This window comes from Scleropages formosus, chromosome 17, assembly GCF_900964775.1.
Source record: "Scleropages formosus chromosome 17, fSclFor1.1, whole genome shotgun sequence".
Classification (NCBI taxonomy): Eukaryota; Metazoa; Chordata; class Actinopteri; order Osteoglossiformes; family Osteoglossidae; genus Scleropages; species Scleropages formosus.
The window spans coordinates 19,880,476-19,895,498 of NC_041822.1; the positions used below are offsets into that span (position 1 = coordinate 19,880,476).

At 45.0% G+C, this 15,023-nt stretch overlaps 1 protein-coding gene across 2 annotated transcripts; it reads left to right on the forward strand.

Moving 5' to 3' along the window:
- The first annotated feature begins 5,479 nt into the window (after positions 1–5,479).
- On the forward strand, positions 5,480–14,505 carry LOC108938000 (Golgi phosphoprotein 3-like). Of its 2 annotated transcripts, XM_029259657.1 has the most exons (4): positions 5,480–5,896; positions 11,287–11,418; positions 12,513–12,627; positions 13,494–14,505. In XM_029259657.1, exons 1-4 carry the CDS (start codon positions 5,666–5,668, stop codon positions 13,916–13,918), a joined length of 903 nt encoding a protein of 300 aa, XP_029115490.1. In that variant the 5' UTR covers positions 5,480–5,665; the 3' UTR covers positions 13,919–14,505. The 2 variants fall into 2 exon arrangements, with proteins under 2 accessions (XP_029115490.1, XP_029115491.1); XM_029259658.1 differs by lacking the exon at positions 11,287–11,418.
- The last annotated feature ends 518 nt before the right edge of the window (positions 14,506–15,023 follow it).

The following is a 15,023-nucleotide window of genomic DNA, read 5'->3' on the forward strand; positions in this document are numbered from 1 at the left end:
ATTAACTTTTATGTGAGTAACATTAAATGTGTAATTGGAATGAAGGGTTAAAAATTTCAATGACAAACTTAAGGTTCTCATTCCGAGGAACTTTTCAGCACCAAGTTGCTGTGTTGCACTGGAGAAACATGATAACAGGTGAATTCTAAAATGTATGCTTAATTTGTTGATGCACAAAACCTGCCTTTTACAGTCCTATTCAGATGTTTTTATGGTGTACCATCCATGGCAAGTTATTGAAGTTTATCGAAAAGCAGGGTATAGGTGTCTTTGTCTGTAGTCCTGATGCTCCTGCAGGTTTAAAAGGGTCTGTGCGGATGCTTGTACAGTGTTTGATGATGCTGTAGTTGATTTACATTGAATGTGTGGTGTAAGTTTTTTTTTTTTTTTTTTTTTTTTTTTTAAATTGTTATCTGAGGAGGAAAAATAACAGCAGAGAGCACTGAAATTTTGCAGGATCAATTGCATCTACGCCCCTAGATTTTACATTCAAGTATAAGCTATTCAGTGCAATAAGTACGTGTGTGTGTGTGTGTGTGTGTGTGTGTTTCTTTCTTAAATTCCCTACAGTCTTCTAAAAATGTTTTTTCGTAGGGCTACACTAAAAACTGCTGAGCAGGTCTGGATGAGTAGTTGATTAACTTATTCTGGCTAGTTATCATGGAGTTGCATAAAAAATTGGTAGAACTTGACTCCATAATTCTGGATCTAAAATGGTTTTACACAGTTTCCCCAGTATGGCATGCTTCACTTCGCACACCATCAATTTTCCTGAGGGAATTCTTTTTGGCCTCACTGATTAATTTTAATTAATGTCAAATTATGAATGTATGTTGTGCATGGGGGGGTGTGGTGGCGCAGTGGGTTGGACCAGGTCCTGCTCTCCGGTGGGTCTGGGGTTTGAGTCCCGCTTGGGGTGCCTTGCGACAGACTGGCGTCCCGTCCTGGGTGTGTCCCCTCCCCCTCCGGCCCTACGCCCTGAGTTGCCGGGTTAGGCTCCGGCTCCCCGCGACCCCGTATGGGACAAGCAGTTCAGAAAATGTGTGTGTGTGTATGTGTGTGTGTGTTGTGCATAATGGGTTTTCTTTTAAATGGTTGCATTTTCTGTGGGATATTTTTTAGATGTTAATTTAAACCACAGTTTGTTTAATCATGCTTATGTTTAGGTGATATATTACATAATATAAAATGTAAAATTTTGGTATAAAAGTCCAGAGAAACGTGTGAGAGTGAAACAGAAAATTTGTGTGGTCGTCATGATGATGATGATGATGATGATGATATTTTACTTTCCCCTGTAACTGTCGGATTAACCTGGTTTTACTGCACTGGCAGTCCTCAAATTTACAGCATAATTGGTTCCTGGAAATCTCCTAATTCCATCAATTTAAACAAGAGGAAATATTATGAGTCGCACATGATATGTCACACTACATTCATTAACAGTTTTTCCAAAGTAAACATAACTTTTCAGACTAAATTACAGTATTTTGCAGTATTTAGTGTAGATTTAAATCAAACATTTCTCAGAACGCAAAATACATGGCTTTTTTAATTGTATTTGCATATTATGTTCAAAAGGTCAGGTTGTAGAAATGTATGAATATAGAAAATATTTTACCTTTTGTGCTTCTTTCCTTTTTTGTTTTTAGGTTTTTACATTTTTGTAAACAGTTGTCTTAATAAAACTTTGGGAGACTGTTCAGTTTACGCAAACATGCATCTGAGTATTGTGTTCATAACTGAATGATACCTGAAGTTACGTTAATTTAAAAACTGATGGTTATTAAATGTGTACCAACAGAAGTTCATGTTAGAAATGTATGAATATATATTTATTGTATAATGCATTGAATAATTGTAAAATATTTTGTTAACTCTAAGTGTTGGTGGAAACTTAAGGTATTATCTCTTACTGGTGTTTTATGTGGTTTTATTAGTTTCAGATGATGTCACTAGCTTGGTTATCAAATAACTTTTAATCCAGGTGAGTCAACAGAATCGGTTAATAACCAAAATCTCTTCTACAGGCAATGGAAGTAGGTCCCCAAAATAAGTCATTTAACTTTATTTGAACGTATTCTGTTTCAGTCACTGAACGGTTCTTTTTCACTTGTATATGATCCTGGAAAACTCACTCGCTCACTCTCTCTCTGTCATTAACCACATATCCTTGTCAGGGTCACAGGGGTCCAGAGCCTATCCTACAACCACTGAGCCATTTGCTAGGAGGGGTGAACCCTGGACATGACATCACTTTGTCAGCGTCCAGCAAAAATCCAATATTTAAAAAAAAAAAAAAAAAAAAAAATCCTAAATCTATTTAAATTTTAAACTTGCCACAGCATGGTTACCTTCGGTAAAGTAATAAAAGGGTAAAAAATCCAAAATTATATTAGCATTTACTTTATTATACTGTTAGCTGCGAGAAAAATAGTTAATGGTCTTTTCTGTATAGGTGGGTATCATAGTGGGTAAAGCCATCCCTTTGTGCTGGAAGGACTGAGGTTCAGATCCCACCTCCTGCTGAAAATATGTTCGATCAAGGTACTTACCCTGAACTGCTCCAGGAAAGAGGCCTAATCGCTTTTGGCAGATTAATATTTTAAGATATTTTTGAGAAAAGCATCGGCTGAGTAAAGGTAACGATAAAAGTTCAGAGCCAATCAAAACTGGCTTCAGCGCGATGTTGAAAATCTGGTGTTCCGGTAAATTTGCGGTACACATCCGCAGTTACATCTCATGACATAAATCTAATGCTCTGATTAAATTCATACGCAGTCTGAGAACTTCGAGTTTCCCTCTTTCGGACGGTACGGTGTGTACACAGTTACATCACATTGTATGTATTATGAGCAAATGACTCACTTGTGTTATGTCTGCTAATTTTTTGGAAATGTTAAGACTGCATAACTTCAGCTTTGTGGTTTAAATGAAAACATTAGTCCATTAGTCCTTGAGATTGTTCTGTTATTACTAAACGGAAATATGACCTCTTATTATATCCCTCCAAAACACGGACAGATGAAAAGCCAGCAAAAAGCTGCTTTCCGCCAAGGGAAGGAATATTAATTTAGACCTTGGCTGTACAGTCTTTTTACTACATTTACATTACATTTACATTTATTCATTTAGCACACGCTTTTCTCCAAAGCGACGTGCATCGCATAGAAAATAAAAATGTGTTCATTACATTAGGAGAAAGAGACATAGTTGCAGACGTGTGATTCTTTAGTACAGTTAGTTTCTTTCCACCATACGCACCGGCGTTCATCACACGACTAGCTGCGTGAAACTTTATATAATTATCCACGATTTCTGATCACCTTCGTAGTGTTTTTTTTTTTTTAAATATAATCTGAAAGTTATGGTGCATGAACATTGACACCTTACATGAGCTGGAGAGATCTTGGGCAAAGTGAGTCTGGAAGAGGTGAGTCTTCAGACCCTTTTTAAATGTGGACAGAGATTCAGCAGTTCTGAGTGGGAGGGGCAAGTCGTTCCACCACAAGAGCCAGAACCGAGAACCTCCGTGCTTTACCTTTCGTGTGCGGGACCACCAAGCGGGCAGATGTGGAAAATCTTTTAATATTACTGACCAAGTGTTAATTGGTCATTTTTTCAGCGGTTTTGCATTTTACTCACAGTACCACAGTAAAGCACATAAACCATAGAGATTTTACAACAGTATGAAGACACAACATACTAAATATAATTGTATTTTACCCCAGTGATGGAACAGGGACCTGACCAGGGTGTACTCTGCCTCATACCCTGTGTTTCTGGTATAGGCTCCAGACCACCATGACCATACGTTAGAATTAGTGGTTAATGGAAATAAGAGAAATAATTTTACAGCAATATGTACAAAGCCCATCGGCCTAGCACCCAACACTTCCGGGATAGGCTCCAGGCCACCGCGACCCCGCTCAGGACAAGCGATTATTGAATTAGATCCAAAATGTTGATATCTGCACCATTTTCAGGAACTTTTTTTTTTTTCTTTTTTTTAATTGAGGAATGTTTGTATTTTTTCTGTCCAGGATGACCCCAGCTTGGTGTCCCGTGTTTCCTGGATAGGTTCCGGACCACCGCGACCATGTGTTCAACTAGTCATTCATAAAGATGAGGGGGAAAAAAAAAAAAAAAAAAACCATGTGGGTTATACTTTAGGACTTTTCCCTTGGGTGTGTTACCTGTGACAGTGGATGCATCGTGACTCCTTATCGATTTAATGCAAATTCCAACTCTTTGATTTACTCTGACTCCTCATGGGTCCACATACTGAAACTGTTAATTCCCTTCAGTGTATATATAGAGTTTTTTTTTAGCATGGTGTACCGTGCCCTTTACTGTATGACATTGGTTGATCCAAACAGGAAAAATGATGGGTCTCATGTGATGTTCTTTAGCACAGGATGACGATTGGTTTCTGCCCGGCGGCACAGGGCGAGGGGAGGGGACACACCCAGGACGGGATGGCAGTCTGTTGCAAGGCACCCCAAGCAGGACTCGAACCCTGGACCCGCCAGAGACCAGGACCTGGCCAAACCCACTTCTCCACTATGACCCCCAGATATTATTCATCCACTATCAAAATCCATTTGTGCGCAGTGAGTAGTGCTGCTGTCTCACAGTGCCTGGGATGTGGGTTCGATCCCTGCTCAGTATGTGTGGAGTTTGCATGTTCTCCCCTGTGTCTTTGTGTGTTTCCTCCCACAGTCCAAAGACATGCTGTTCAGGTTCCCCCATAGTGCATGAGTGAGGGAGAGAGAGTGTGTGTGTTCCACTGATGTATGGATGAGTGACCCAGTGTAAGTAATGTATCTAGCAGTGTAAGTCTTCGGGTGCTCTGGTTTCCTCCCACACTCCACAGACATGCTGTTCAGGTTCCCCCATAGTGTATGAGTGAGGGAGAGAGAGCGTGTGTGTTCCACTGACGTATGGATGAGTGACCCAGTGTAAGTAGTGTATCTAGCAGTGTAAGTCACCGTGGTGAATAAGGTGTGTGGGATGATAACACTACATAAAGTTCATTGGAAGTCACTTTGGAGAAAAGTGTCTGCTTGATAAATAAATGTAACTGGGATATTTTAGGGGCACACAATCACCTGATCCACATATCTTTGGACTGTGTCCTATGTCGTTTTACTCCCACTGCTCTGTAATGTGAGTGTTTTATTTTATTATTTACTTCCCCTAACTGGTTATTTTTTTCCTGCGTGTTTATTGGTTTATGTGCGAGAAACAGTTAGTTGGATTTCTTTCTAACAGTTTTGACATGATGATGATTCGCGGTTCAGTATGAGAAAGCAATGTGCTCTCTGTATATGACATAGAGATGATGATGATGATGATGAATACGATGGTTATCACCATCACTCATCGATGACCAGAAGATCATCATCTGCACCTCCGTTGCCATGGAGACCGCTGTGCCACATCCCCTGCTGCTGCTGTCGTCATCACCTCCACCATATTGGCCGAACGAGTTGCGGCAGCAGGGGCGGCAGCGACGGAGAGCCGCCGGGCGCCGCGTTTGCCGCCCACGACGGATGCGAAAGGGAGCGCGCGCTGCCTCGTGTTCGCGGCGGCGCGCTCACTGCAGGCCGAGCGAAGTAGGGCGGGAGCGGTGCGGTACTGGTACTGCCGGTACTGGACCAGCATGGCTTCCCTGACACAGCGCAGCTCCGGCCTGGTGCAGCGGAGGACCGAGGCTTCCCGAAGCGCCGCCGCCGCCGCTGCCGCCGCCGCCGACAAGGAGCGCGAGTCCGGCGACGAAGACGCGCAGAGCCGCCGCGGGGACGAGCAGGACGACGGTGACCGCGGGGACTCGAAGGAGGCGCGGCTGACGCTCATGGAGGAGGTGCTGCTGCTGGGCCTCAAGGACCGAGAGGTGTCCGCTGCTTTTACTACACGTTGCTGTGCTCGTGCTCGTGCTCGTGCTCGTGATCGTGATCCCGCTCGTGCTCCCGTCCGCGCACCACCGGCCGCGACGCGACAGGACTCGACTCGCTACTCTGACTCCCTACTCCGACTCTCTACTCCGTCTGCGCCCGTCGTCCTGGATCTCTAGTAAATAAATGCTGTCAGTGTGTAAACAGTCACTCCAGGCTTACCCGCCCCCCCTCCTCCCCCCGGCGTAATTGCGAAGGAAGTGTGCGCGCAAAACTGCGGGTCTCTTTTACTTTCATTAGTCTAGTAGTGCGGGACTGTGTGTGTCCCTCAGTGCCGCACCATCATGTCCCAAGTATATTATTGTGCTGGTCACTATAGTGACTATATAGTATGTGCCTTATTATAGTGCTGCACCATGTCTCTCATACTGGTGTTGGACTGTGTCCCTCAGAGTGCCGGACCATGTCCTTTATGGTGCTGTCGCTCATAGTGCCGGACCGTGTCCCTCATAGTGTTGCACCATGTCTATTTTGGTGTCGGACTTCGTCCCTTATGGACTGTGTCCCTTATGGTACCGGATTGCGTCCCTCGTAGTGCTGGACCATGGTGCCAGGCTGTATCCCTCATAGTACCGGACCGTGTCCCTTATGGACCGTGTCCCTCGTGGTACCGGATTGTGTCTCTCATAGTGCCGGACCGTTTAGACACGTCCCTATTTTAACAGATGTAGTAAATATTGTTAATATGAAAGCTGTAGAATTTTCCTTCCTCTCTTTCCTCCACGCTGTGCCACATAGAAGCCGTACCTGGCGGTTAGAACAGACAGCAGGTGGCGCAGCGGTTAGAGGTAACGCCTCTCGGTCTGGACGTTCCGGGCCAGAATCCCACCTCCTGCTCCAGGACCCTTGATCCAGGTCCTTACCCTGAATTGGCGCAGTAAAAGCACTCTGCTGTCTAATAGGTGGTGATTCATGGTAAATTTGGTTGTCTTACACTGTTATTTTACTGTATTTATTTTAAACAAAGTGGTACATTAGCTGAAGGTTAATACACGGGACGTCCTCGACTTACGACTCGGTTATTTATCATGTCTCTTTTTAGTAACTGCATTTTTTTTTTTTAACAAAAACACTCTTATTTAAACAACATTTTGTTTGTGATTCCATGGAAGTTCTTTTTAATTAGTCGTTATCCTGCAAAACTGGGCAGGGTCACTCTGGTGGTACAGAAGAAAAATGCAAAAATATTTGTAGAATCCTAAAATGTAGAAACTAAAGTAAAAAATAATAGTGCGGCATGAATACTGTATTGTATTTATATTATCGTTGTCCTGTATTAGTGTTATTTTAACATAAGTAATGTGTGAAATTATAAAAAAAAAAAGCCCTATCATACAATGTAACATTCATGTAATTGTTCATGTATCCTCATAGTTGCCTACATATCCTTATATATCCTTATGGTTCATATAGAAAATATAAGAAAGCCCTTTTAAGTTTTATACAACGTAGCATTCAAACATGTTAATTGTTTATACATCCTCATAGTTATATCCTTATGGTTCAAATAAAATAAGATATAAAATATAACAAAGCCCTATTTTACAATGCAACATTCATACATGTTAATTGTTTATACAGTATATCCTCATGGTTATATCTTTATAAATCCTTATGGTTCAGTTAAAAAATATAACAAAGCCTTATTACGCAACGTAGCATTAATACGTGTTAATTGTACAGAATAAGGTGATTTGCAACTTATGACAAAGTCGACTTATGATGAGGTCATCGGAATGGAACCCTGTCTAAGCTGGAGGACCACCTGTAATTATATGGAAAAAAATCAGTAATTAATAAGTGGGTGCGGACAGTACCATTCAATAAGAGTTCAAGAAGTGTAGTACGTTTTAACAGTTGGGGGTAACTTCCATCGGAATGGTGACGGTGTGTGTGAACCTGACCACAGGTGATATTCTTTATTTTTTTTTATTTTAAGTCTTGGTTGTTCAAAGAAATAATTTTCAACAGCGTTTAAAGGGCCAGCGCCCATTTGACTCGGGGAAAACTGTTTTACTCTTGTGTGAGTCACTAATCCATCCAATCTGGATATTTGTTTACTTTGTTTTCCTAAAATAGCCACACTTCATACACAAGAAAAGCGTTATGGCGCTTTCCCAGAACCAGTCCCGGGGCCGCACGGTGTCCACGTGTGTTACCGCGTACACTGGACTCGTTTCATCTCCCCTATCGTTACAGTTTGGGGTGAAGGTACGAGCTGGACACGTATGAAACATCAGAGGTACGTGTGGTTTCCAAAAACTTGTGGGATTAATAAGTGTCACCTGGGCTCGGTATGACTTGGACGCAAGGCTATGACTAAGAGATGATGTCATGTCTAGCCAGCGGAGGGGTGGGGTGGGGGGTGTATATAAACATACCTATAAACATTAGTTAAACTCGTCAACTCAAATCATACAAACGGATCTCCGCCGCCTTGTTCAGCAGAGAGTTTATTAATCCCATAGAGCAGTTTAATTTCCATGTTTTTACAGTTGCGAGTGCGGATGTTTGTAATTGAAACACTGTTTTTTTATCGTCGCACCACGGATGATATTTTTACTGTACAGGTGGTCCTCGACTTGCGTCGGGGTTCCGTTTCGACCGCCTTGTAAGTCGCAGACCCCCGTGCGCTGTATCACATAAAGCATAATAATATTTCACATTAACGTTCATGATGCTGCGGTGTATAAAAGGGCTTTGTGTAATTTTTTTCATTGATGATTTCTGTTACATAAAATTAATGAAGCACAATAGTAAGATAAACAGTATCAAATATGCCTTCATGCCGCACTGTTATTTCTATTTCTACATCTGTTTTATTTTTTCTTTATGAACCCCGGAACGCTCACGATTTTGCTTCCTAGCTACTGTAAATGAAAGTAACTTGTTAGGGAAATAAGACGGCTTTTTTCTAAATGAACGCGCTGAGTCGAATATGGATATCGAATATGGTGCCTTGGGTCGGCACGGTCGACCGATGTTACCCCACAGCGGATGGAACGTCGTCCCGACCTTTTTGACCAAACTTGGGGCCTTAAGAATAATATAATAAGGTTTCGTAATGATAATAACAAGGAGTCGTGTTATAAGTTGCATGTTATAATTTGAGGACCACCTGTGATTTGTTTCCATGATTCCCCCCCCCCACGCCCCCAAAAAAAATCTGTGCCACGGTAACATGGTATATTAATGATATAACACTTATTTAAGTGTTGAAGTTTTGCATGTCATTATTTCTTGTTTTTCCGCACAAGTCGCCCACGCAACGTGACGTGTTAAGGAAATGGTTTTCAAAAATCTGTTTACTCACTTTGATCTCAGTTGTTTAGGGGCAGCAGATGGCGTGGTGGTTAGGGTTAGGGTTCGAGTCCCACCTTCTGCTCCAGCGGCCTCGATCGTGGTATTTTCCCTGAATTAATACAGCGGAAATTGATATACAAAATCATCCTAAGCAGCATAGTGTACAGTAGGGGCCTTGGAGGAAAATATCAGCAAAGTAATGGTTAATAATAATAATAATAATGATTTGATTGCTCTCGAAGTGTTACTGCGAACGGTCACTCTCACAACACTTCGATTCTTGGGTGCGTTGCCCTGAAAGGAGATGGAAATTCACCGGAGTGTGCGAGCAGCACGCAGACAGACTGGCTTTATGTTCTGACCCTCGCAGGGACTGGAAACACACCGCAGCGCCGTGTTTGGGTGTGTGGCTGTTCTCAAAGCCCCCTTTTGAGTGTTGGTGGGTGGGTGGGGGGGGGCACCTCGACCGCTCGTTGCTATTTTGTTCAAAGGAACGTCTGTGTTACCTGCTCCTGGTAGACGGCCGTCTGACCGCTGGCCGCGTCTGCGAGCGCGTTTCTCGCAGTACGCGCCCCTCCGCGAGGACGTGCTCGGCGAGTCTCTTTCTGGGGCCTGAAGTTCCTGAACAACCAGTGATAAACCGCTTTATTAACTGGGATATTACTGCATGTACTTATGACCCATTAAAAAGAAAAACATGTTCATCAAATTAAGACATTACAGATGCATTTAATGAAGATTTAATGCATTATACTAAATGGTTGCAAGAACAATATATTAAATAAGAATAAGAATGATTATAATAATAGTTATTATTATTTATTTCTGCTTTATTTATTTATTTATTTTAATTATTGCTGTTAAAAGTTTGGTCAGCAGGTGGCGTAGTGGTTACAGCTCTCACTTTCTAATTGAGGTACTTACCTTTGGGTCACTTATCCTGAATTACTCCAGTAAAATTTACACAGCTGTATAAAGTGGTAAATTGCTACTTAGGATACAAACTATATTTATTCGTTTCTTCATTTAGCTGATGCTTTTCTCCGGAGTGACTTACTGTGATTTTCCCATTTCTACAGCTAGGTAATATTTACTAAAACTGATATTTTGAGTTGCTTTGGAGAGAAGTGTCAGCTGGATAATGGTTGGCTGTGAACAGTCAGGCCAGCAGGTGGCGTAGTGGTTAGAGCTACTGCCTTGGGATCCCAAGGTTGCAGGTTCGATGCCCACCTCTGGTTGTAGTACACACACACACACATTTTCTGAACCGCTTGTCCCATACGGGGTCACGGGGAACCGGAGCCCAACCCGGCAACACAGGGCATAGGGCCGGAGGGGGAGGGGACACACCCAGGATGGGACGCCAGTCCGCCGTAAGGCACCCCAAGCGGGATTCGAACCCCAGACCCACCAGAGAGCAGGACTTGGTCTAACCCACTGCGCCACCACACCCCTGCCTGGTTGTAGTATCCGTGAGCAAAGTACTTACCCTAAACTGCTCCAGTAAAATTACCCCGCTGCGTAAATGGGTGAATAATTGTAAATAGCTTAACATTTGTAAGTTGCTTTGGAGAAAAATGTCAGATGAATGAATAAATCTAAGTGTCATAATAATAACTACGTATGGTGTGACTGTAGGACTGAAAGGATTGTGGTGTAAGAGGTGATGTAAGAAATGTGTTAATATCTGCGACAGACAGATGAGCGGGTACACACACACACACACACACACACACACACACACACACGTCTGTGCGTTTGCCGAGAGGATGAGGTGCGGCGTGTTTTGGCGTCGCCTTCCCTGGCGCTCGCTCGTGTCGGCGTGACGACAGCGCTCGTTTTCGCACCTTCGCGGAAGCGTGTATCTGGGCGCAGCGGTGACGCGCTCGCTCTGTTCCGCCTCCGCGGTCTCCAGTCGAACCCGTTCGGGATGACGGCGGCCGGGTCGCGATCGCTCGCTCTCCGGTTCGGGAAACGCTTTTTAACTGTCAACGCTGTGGGTGCGTGTGTGTGTTTGTCCCCCAAGGGCTACACGTCCTTCTGGAACGACTGCATCTCGTCGGGGCTGCGCGGCTGCATGCTCATCGAGCTGGGCCTGCGGGGCCGACTGCAGCTGGAGGCCTGCGGCGTGAGGAGGAAGAGTCTCCTCGCCCGGAAGGTGGGTGTTGGGTCAGCGCCCCTCAGCCTATGTGCGTGTCCCCCTGTTGGTCTCACTTTGAGCACGTTTGACACTAACTTACTGTATTTACAGTTATTGTGTCACTTGTGGCTGCGCCACCTTTATTGTATCGAGTAAGTAAGGGGACAGCTGCTGCCTTTGGACCAGAAGGTCATAGGTTTGAATCCCACCTGCAGCTGTAATACCCTTGGGCAAGGTTCTTACCCTAAATTGCTCCACTGAAAATTACCCAGCTGTATAAATACATGAATGATTGCTGGTAGATTAACATTGTAAGTTGCTTTGGAAAGAAGCGTCAGATAACTGAGTAAACGTGAATTTAGCATCGATGCGAAAGTGTCACTTTAGATAATGTCAGTTAAGCAATAGGTATTTTTTTTATCTTTGTATATTTTTGGGAATATAATATTTTTTAGAATTATCGTTCATTTTTTCACTCTGATCTCATTGTATTATTTTGCAAACCCCCGAGATGCTGTTCAGATTTTACAGGAAATAGTTCTTGGCGCTGCAGATGAGGTGGTTGTGTCGCAGCAATGATGACCTGTTCGCCTTATCAATATTGGGATATTATTTATTGAAAAAAATAATTGCAGGAGTTGGTAGGTGATCTTAGACAGGGGCATCAGGGGGCGTAGTGGTTCGAGCTGCCTCCTTTGCGCTGGAAGAACCCAGGTTCGAATCCCCCCCCCCCCCTCCTGCTGCAGTGCCCTCGGTCAAGACACTAACCCAGAATTGATGCGGTAAAAATGACCCGGCTGTGTAAATGAGTAAATCGTGGTACGAAGCTTAACATTGTAAGTGGCTTTGGAGAACAGTGTCCGCTAAATGAATAGTGTAAAATGTAGTGACGGTTAGTGACCCTGTTAGAATGAAGTAACGGTGGGATCATGACTGAAACCCTGCTTGTCCACCTGTGTCCACTGAACTCTTCGGACCGTTACCGCGCCGTGGTAAAAATACCGCAATCAGAGTTTAGTAACTGGATATTTGATCATTTGCCCGCACTTACCTGCACAGGTAAATCCAGCACGTCTGCAGCGGTGTGACGGGAAGGTGCTCTCTGTTCCCAGGTGATCTGCAAGTCGGATGCGCCGACGGGGGACGTCCTGCTGGACGAAGCGCTGAAGCACATTAAGGAGACACAGCCCCCCGAGACGGTGCAGAGCTGGATCGAGCTGCTCAGCGGTGAGACGCACACGCATTTAGTCACAATTTGAAGTCGCCAACTGAAACGAAACGCGTGTCTTTGGACTGTGGGAGGAAACCAGAGCATCTGGAGGAAGGCCACGCAGATATGTTGAGAACGCGTAAACTCCACACAGACCGGGCCGGATTCGAACCCGCAGCCCGGGAGCTGCGATGCGCCAGTGCTGCCCAGTGTGCCATTTGAAGACGCCGCCGTGTTTGACCCTCATGTATGAGAAGGGTTCAGGTGGTGGTCTGAGCTCTTGGACCAGGTTCCCCTGAACTGCCTTCACTGGCTCTGATTTTTGGTCCAGAAAACAACAATTTGTTGTTTTTTTTTTTGCCCAAACTAAATGCACCTGTTCACCATGTAACAGTATGTATCAATATCACTGTATTTCCAGGCTAATAATAACAAAGTGATGTCCGATATTGATACCAGTAGAACTGTTGTGTGGGAATCGGTAACGCGTCATACGAAAATGGTTAATGGTCCGTGGAGCAAACGTGTAAATCTGTCAGGAAGACGGTGTAACTGGAGGTAGAATATCAGCTGCAATAGAGGCCGTTTCTGAAAATACGTGGGGACTCGCTGGTAATTTGGAAAGGAAGTATTCAGCATGTCATACGACCCTGGGGCTGCAGGGGGCGTAGTGGTTAGAGCTCCATCTTGTACTTGAAGGACCCAGGTTCAAGTGGCACCTCCTGCTGTAGCTAAGGTTGAATTAGCACAGTAAAAATGACCCTGCTCCATAAATGGTAAATGAACGTAGGGATAAACGTAAAGGTAACATCTGGCGAAAGTTGGGAACACGAAGGCTCTCGCACCCTGGTCCCGCGCTCAAAGGTGTGCTGTCGCCCCGCAGGCGAGACGTGGAACCCGCTGAAGCTGCACTACCAGCTGAGGAACGTGCGCGAGCGCCTGGCCAAGAACCTCGTGGAGAAGGGCGTCCTCACCACGGAGAAGCAGAACTTCCTGCTCTTCGACATGACCACGCACCCGCTGACCAACGGCGACGTCAAGCGGCGCCTCGTCCGTCGGGTGCAGGAGGCCGTGCTGGACAGGTGGGCCAACGACCCGCAGCGCATGGACAAGCGGCTGCTGGCGCTCGTCTTCCTGGCGCACTCGTCCGACGTGCTGGAGAACGCCTTCGCCCCGCTGCTGGACGACCAGTACGACCTGGCCATGAAGAGGGTGCGCCAGCTGCTGGACTCGGAGCCCGAGGCGGAGAGCGCGAAGCCCAACGCCAACGAGCTCCTCTGGGCCGTGGTGGCGGCTTTCACCAAATGAAGGTCCTCGAACCCCGGACCCGCGGCGCGTCTCCTCTGCCGTTCGGCCGGAGGAACCGAGTTCGGCCTCCCGCCGCGCCGCACCGCGCCGCGCCGCTCCTACGAACGCTCCGGCGTCTCGATCCCTCTGCGTCGAGATCCCGCCCTCACCCGGACTGACGAATTTTTCCGTTCCGATCTTGCCTCCGGAGCCTTTTTCTGGGAGAGATGGGTTTATTTTTCTTTATGGAAACATTTCTTTCGGCGTGCGCGTTGTACACCGAAACCTTCTGTGTGGCCGTGTTCCCCTTTTGAATGATAAAACACTAATAAATATCTCCACCCCTTATTGCCATATTTGCACGCTGTTTCAGCGACACAAGGATTTAATATTTTCTCACTCATAGGCATCTCCCACTTATGCCTTCTGCTTCAGTTAGCCTTTCGTTCAAACTTTTCACATATTCATTTGCTGCCCGATACTGCTTTTCCATCTAGGGGTCGGAGCTGCTGCCTTCGAGCCTAAAGGACACTGGTTCAGATCCTGTCTACCGCTGCGGTACCCTTGAGCCTGGTACATACCCTGAATTGCTCCAGTTAAATTACCCAGCGGTATAAATAGGTAAATAACTGCAGGTAGATTAACATTATAAATTCCTTTGGAGAAAAGTGTCAGTTAAATCAGTCAATTAATTTGAATTTCTTCTGTAAAAACCATCAGCGGAGGTACGAAGTCTTATTTGTTTTCATTTTTCCATTTTTCAGACTCTTTGCCCCAAAGTGATGTACAAATCTGAGTAAACAAAGGTGCGTTTCACCGACAAAGAGCTATAGATACAGATTTGCCGGCATACGTTACAGGAGGGGCCGCATGTAGAATTGATGGGGGGGGGTAATTGTTTTTTTAATGGAGGAGACGGCTGTGGAGACCCTTCTTGAACTGAGAAGGATTCAGCAGCTCCGAGGGATAGCGGGAGCTCGTTCGGGCAAACTGCATTCGGCCCTTCGGTGCGTTTCGGTACAATGTACGGTACCAGTGAAAAGTGAGAGTCCTCTTACTGCACCAATTTACTCCACGGGGTCTTTGGTTGACATGTTTGGTCAGGAAATCATGCGTTATGATCGTG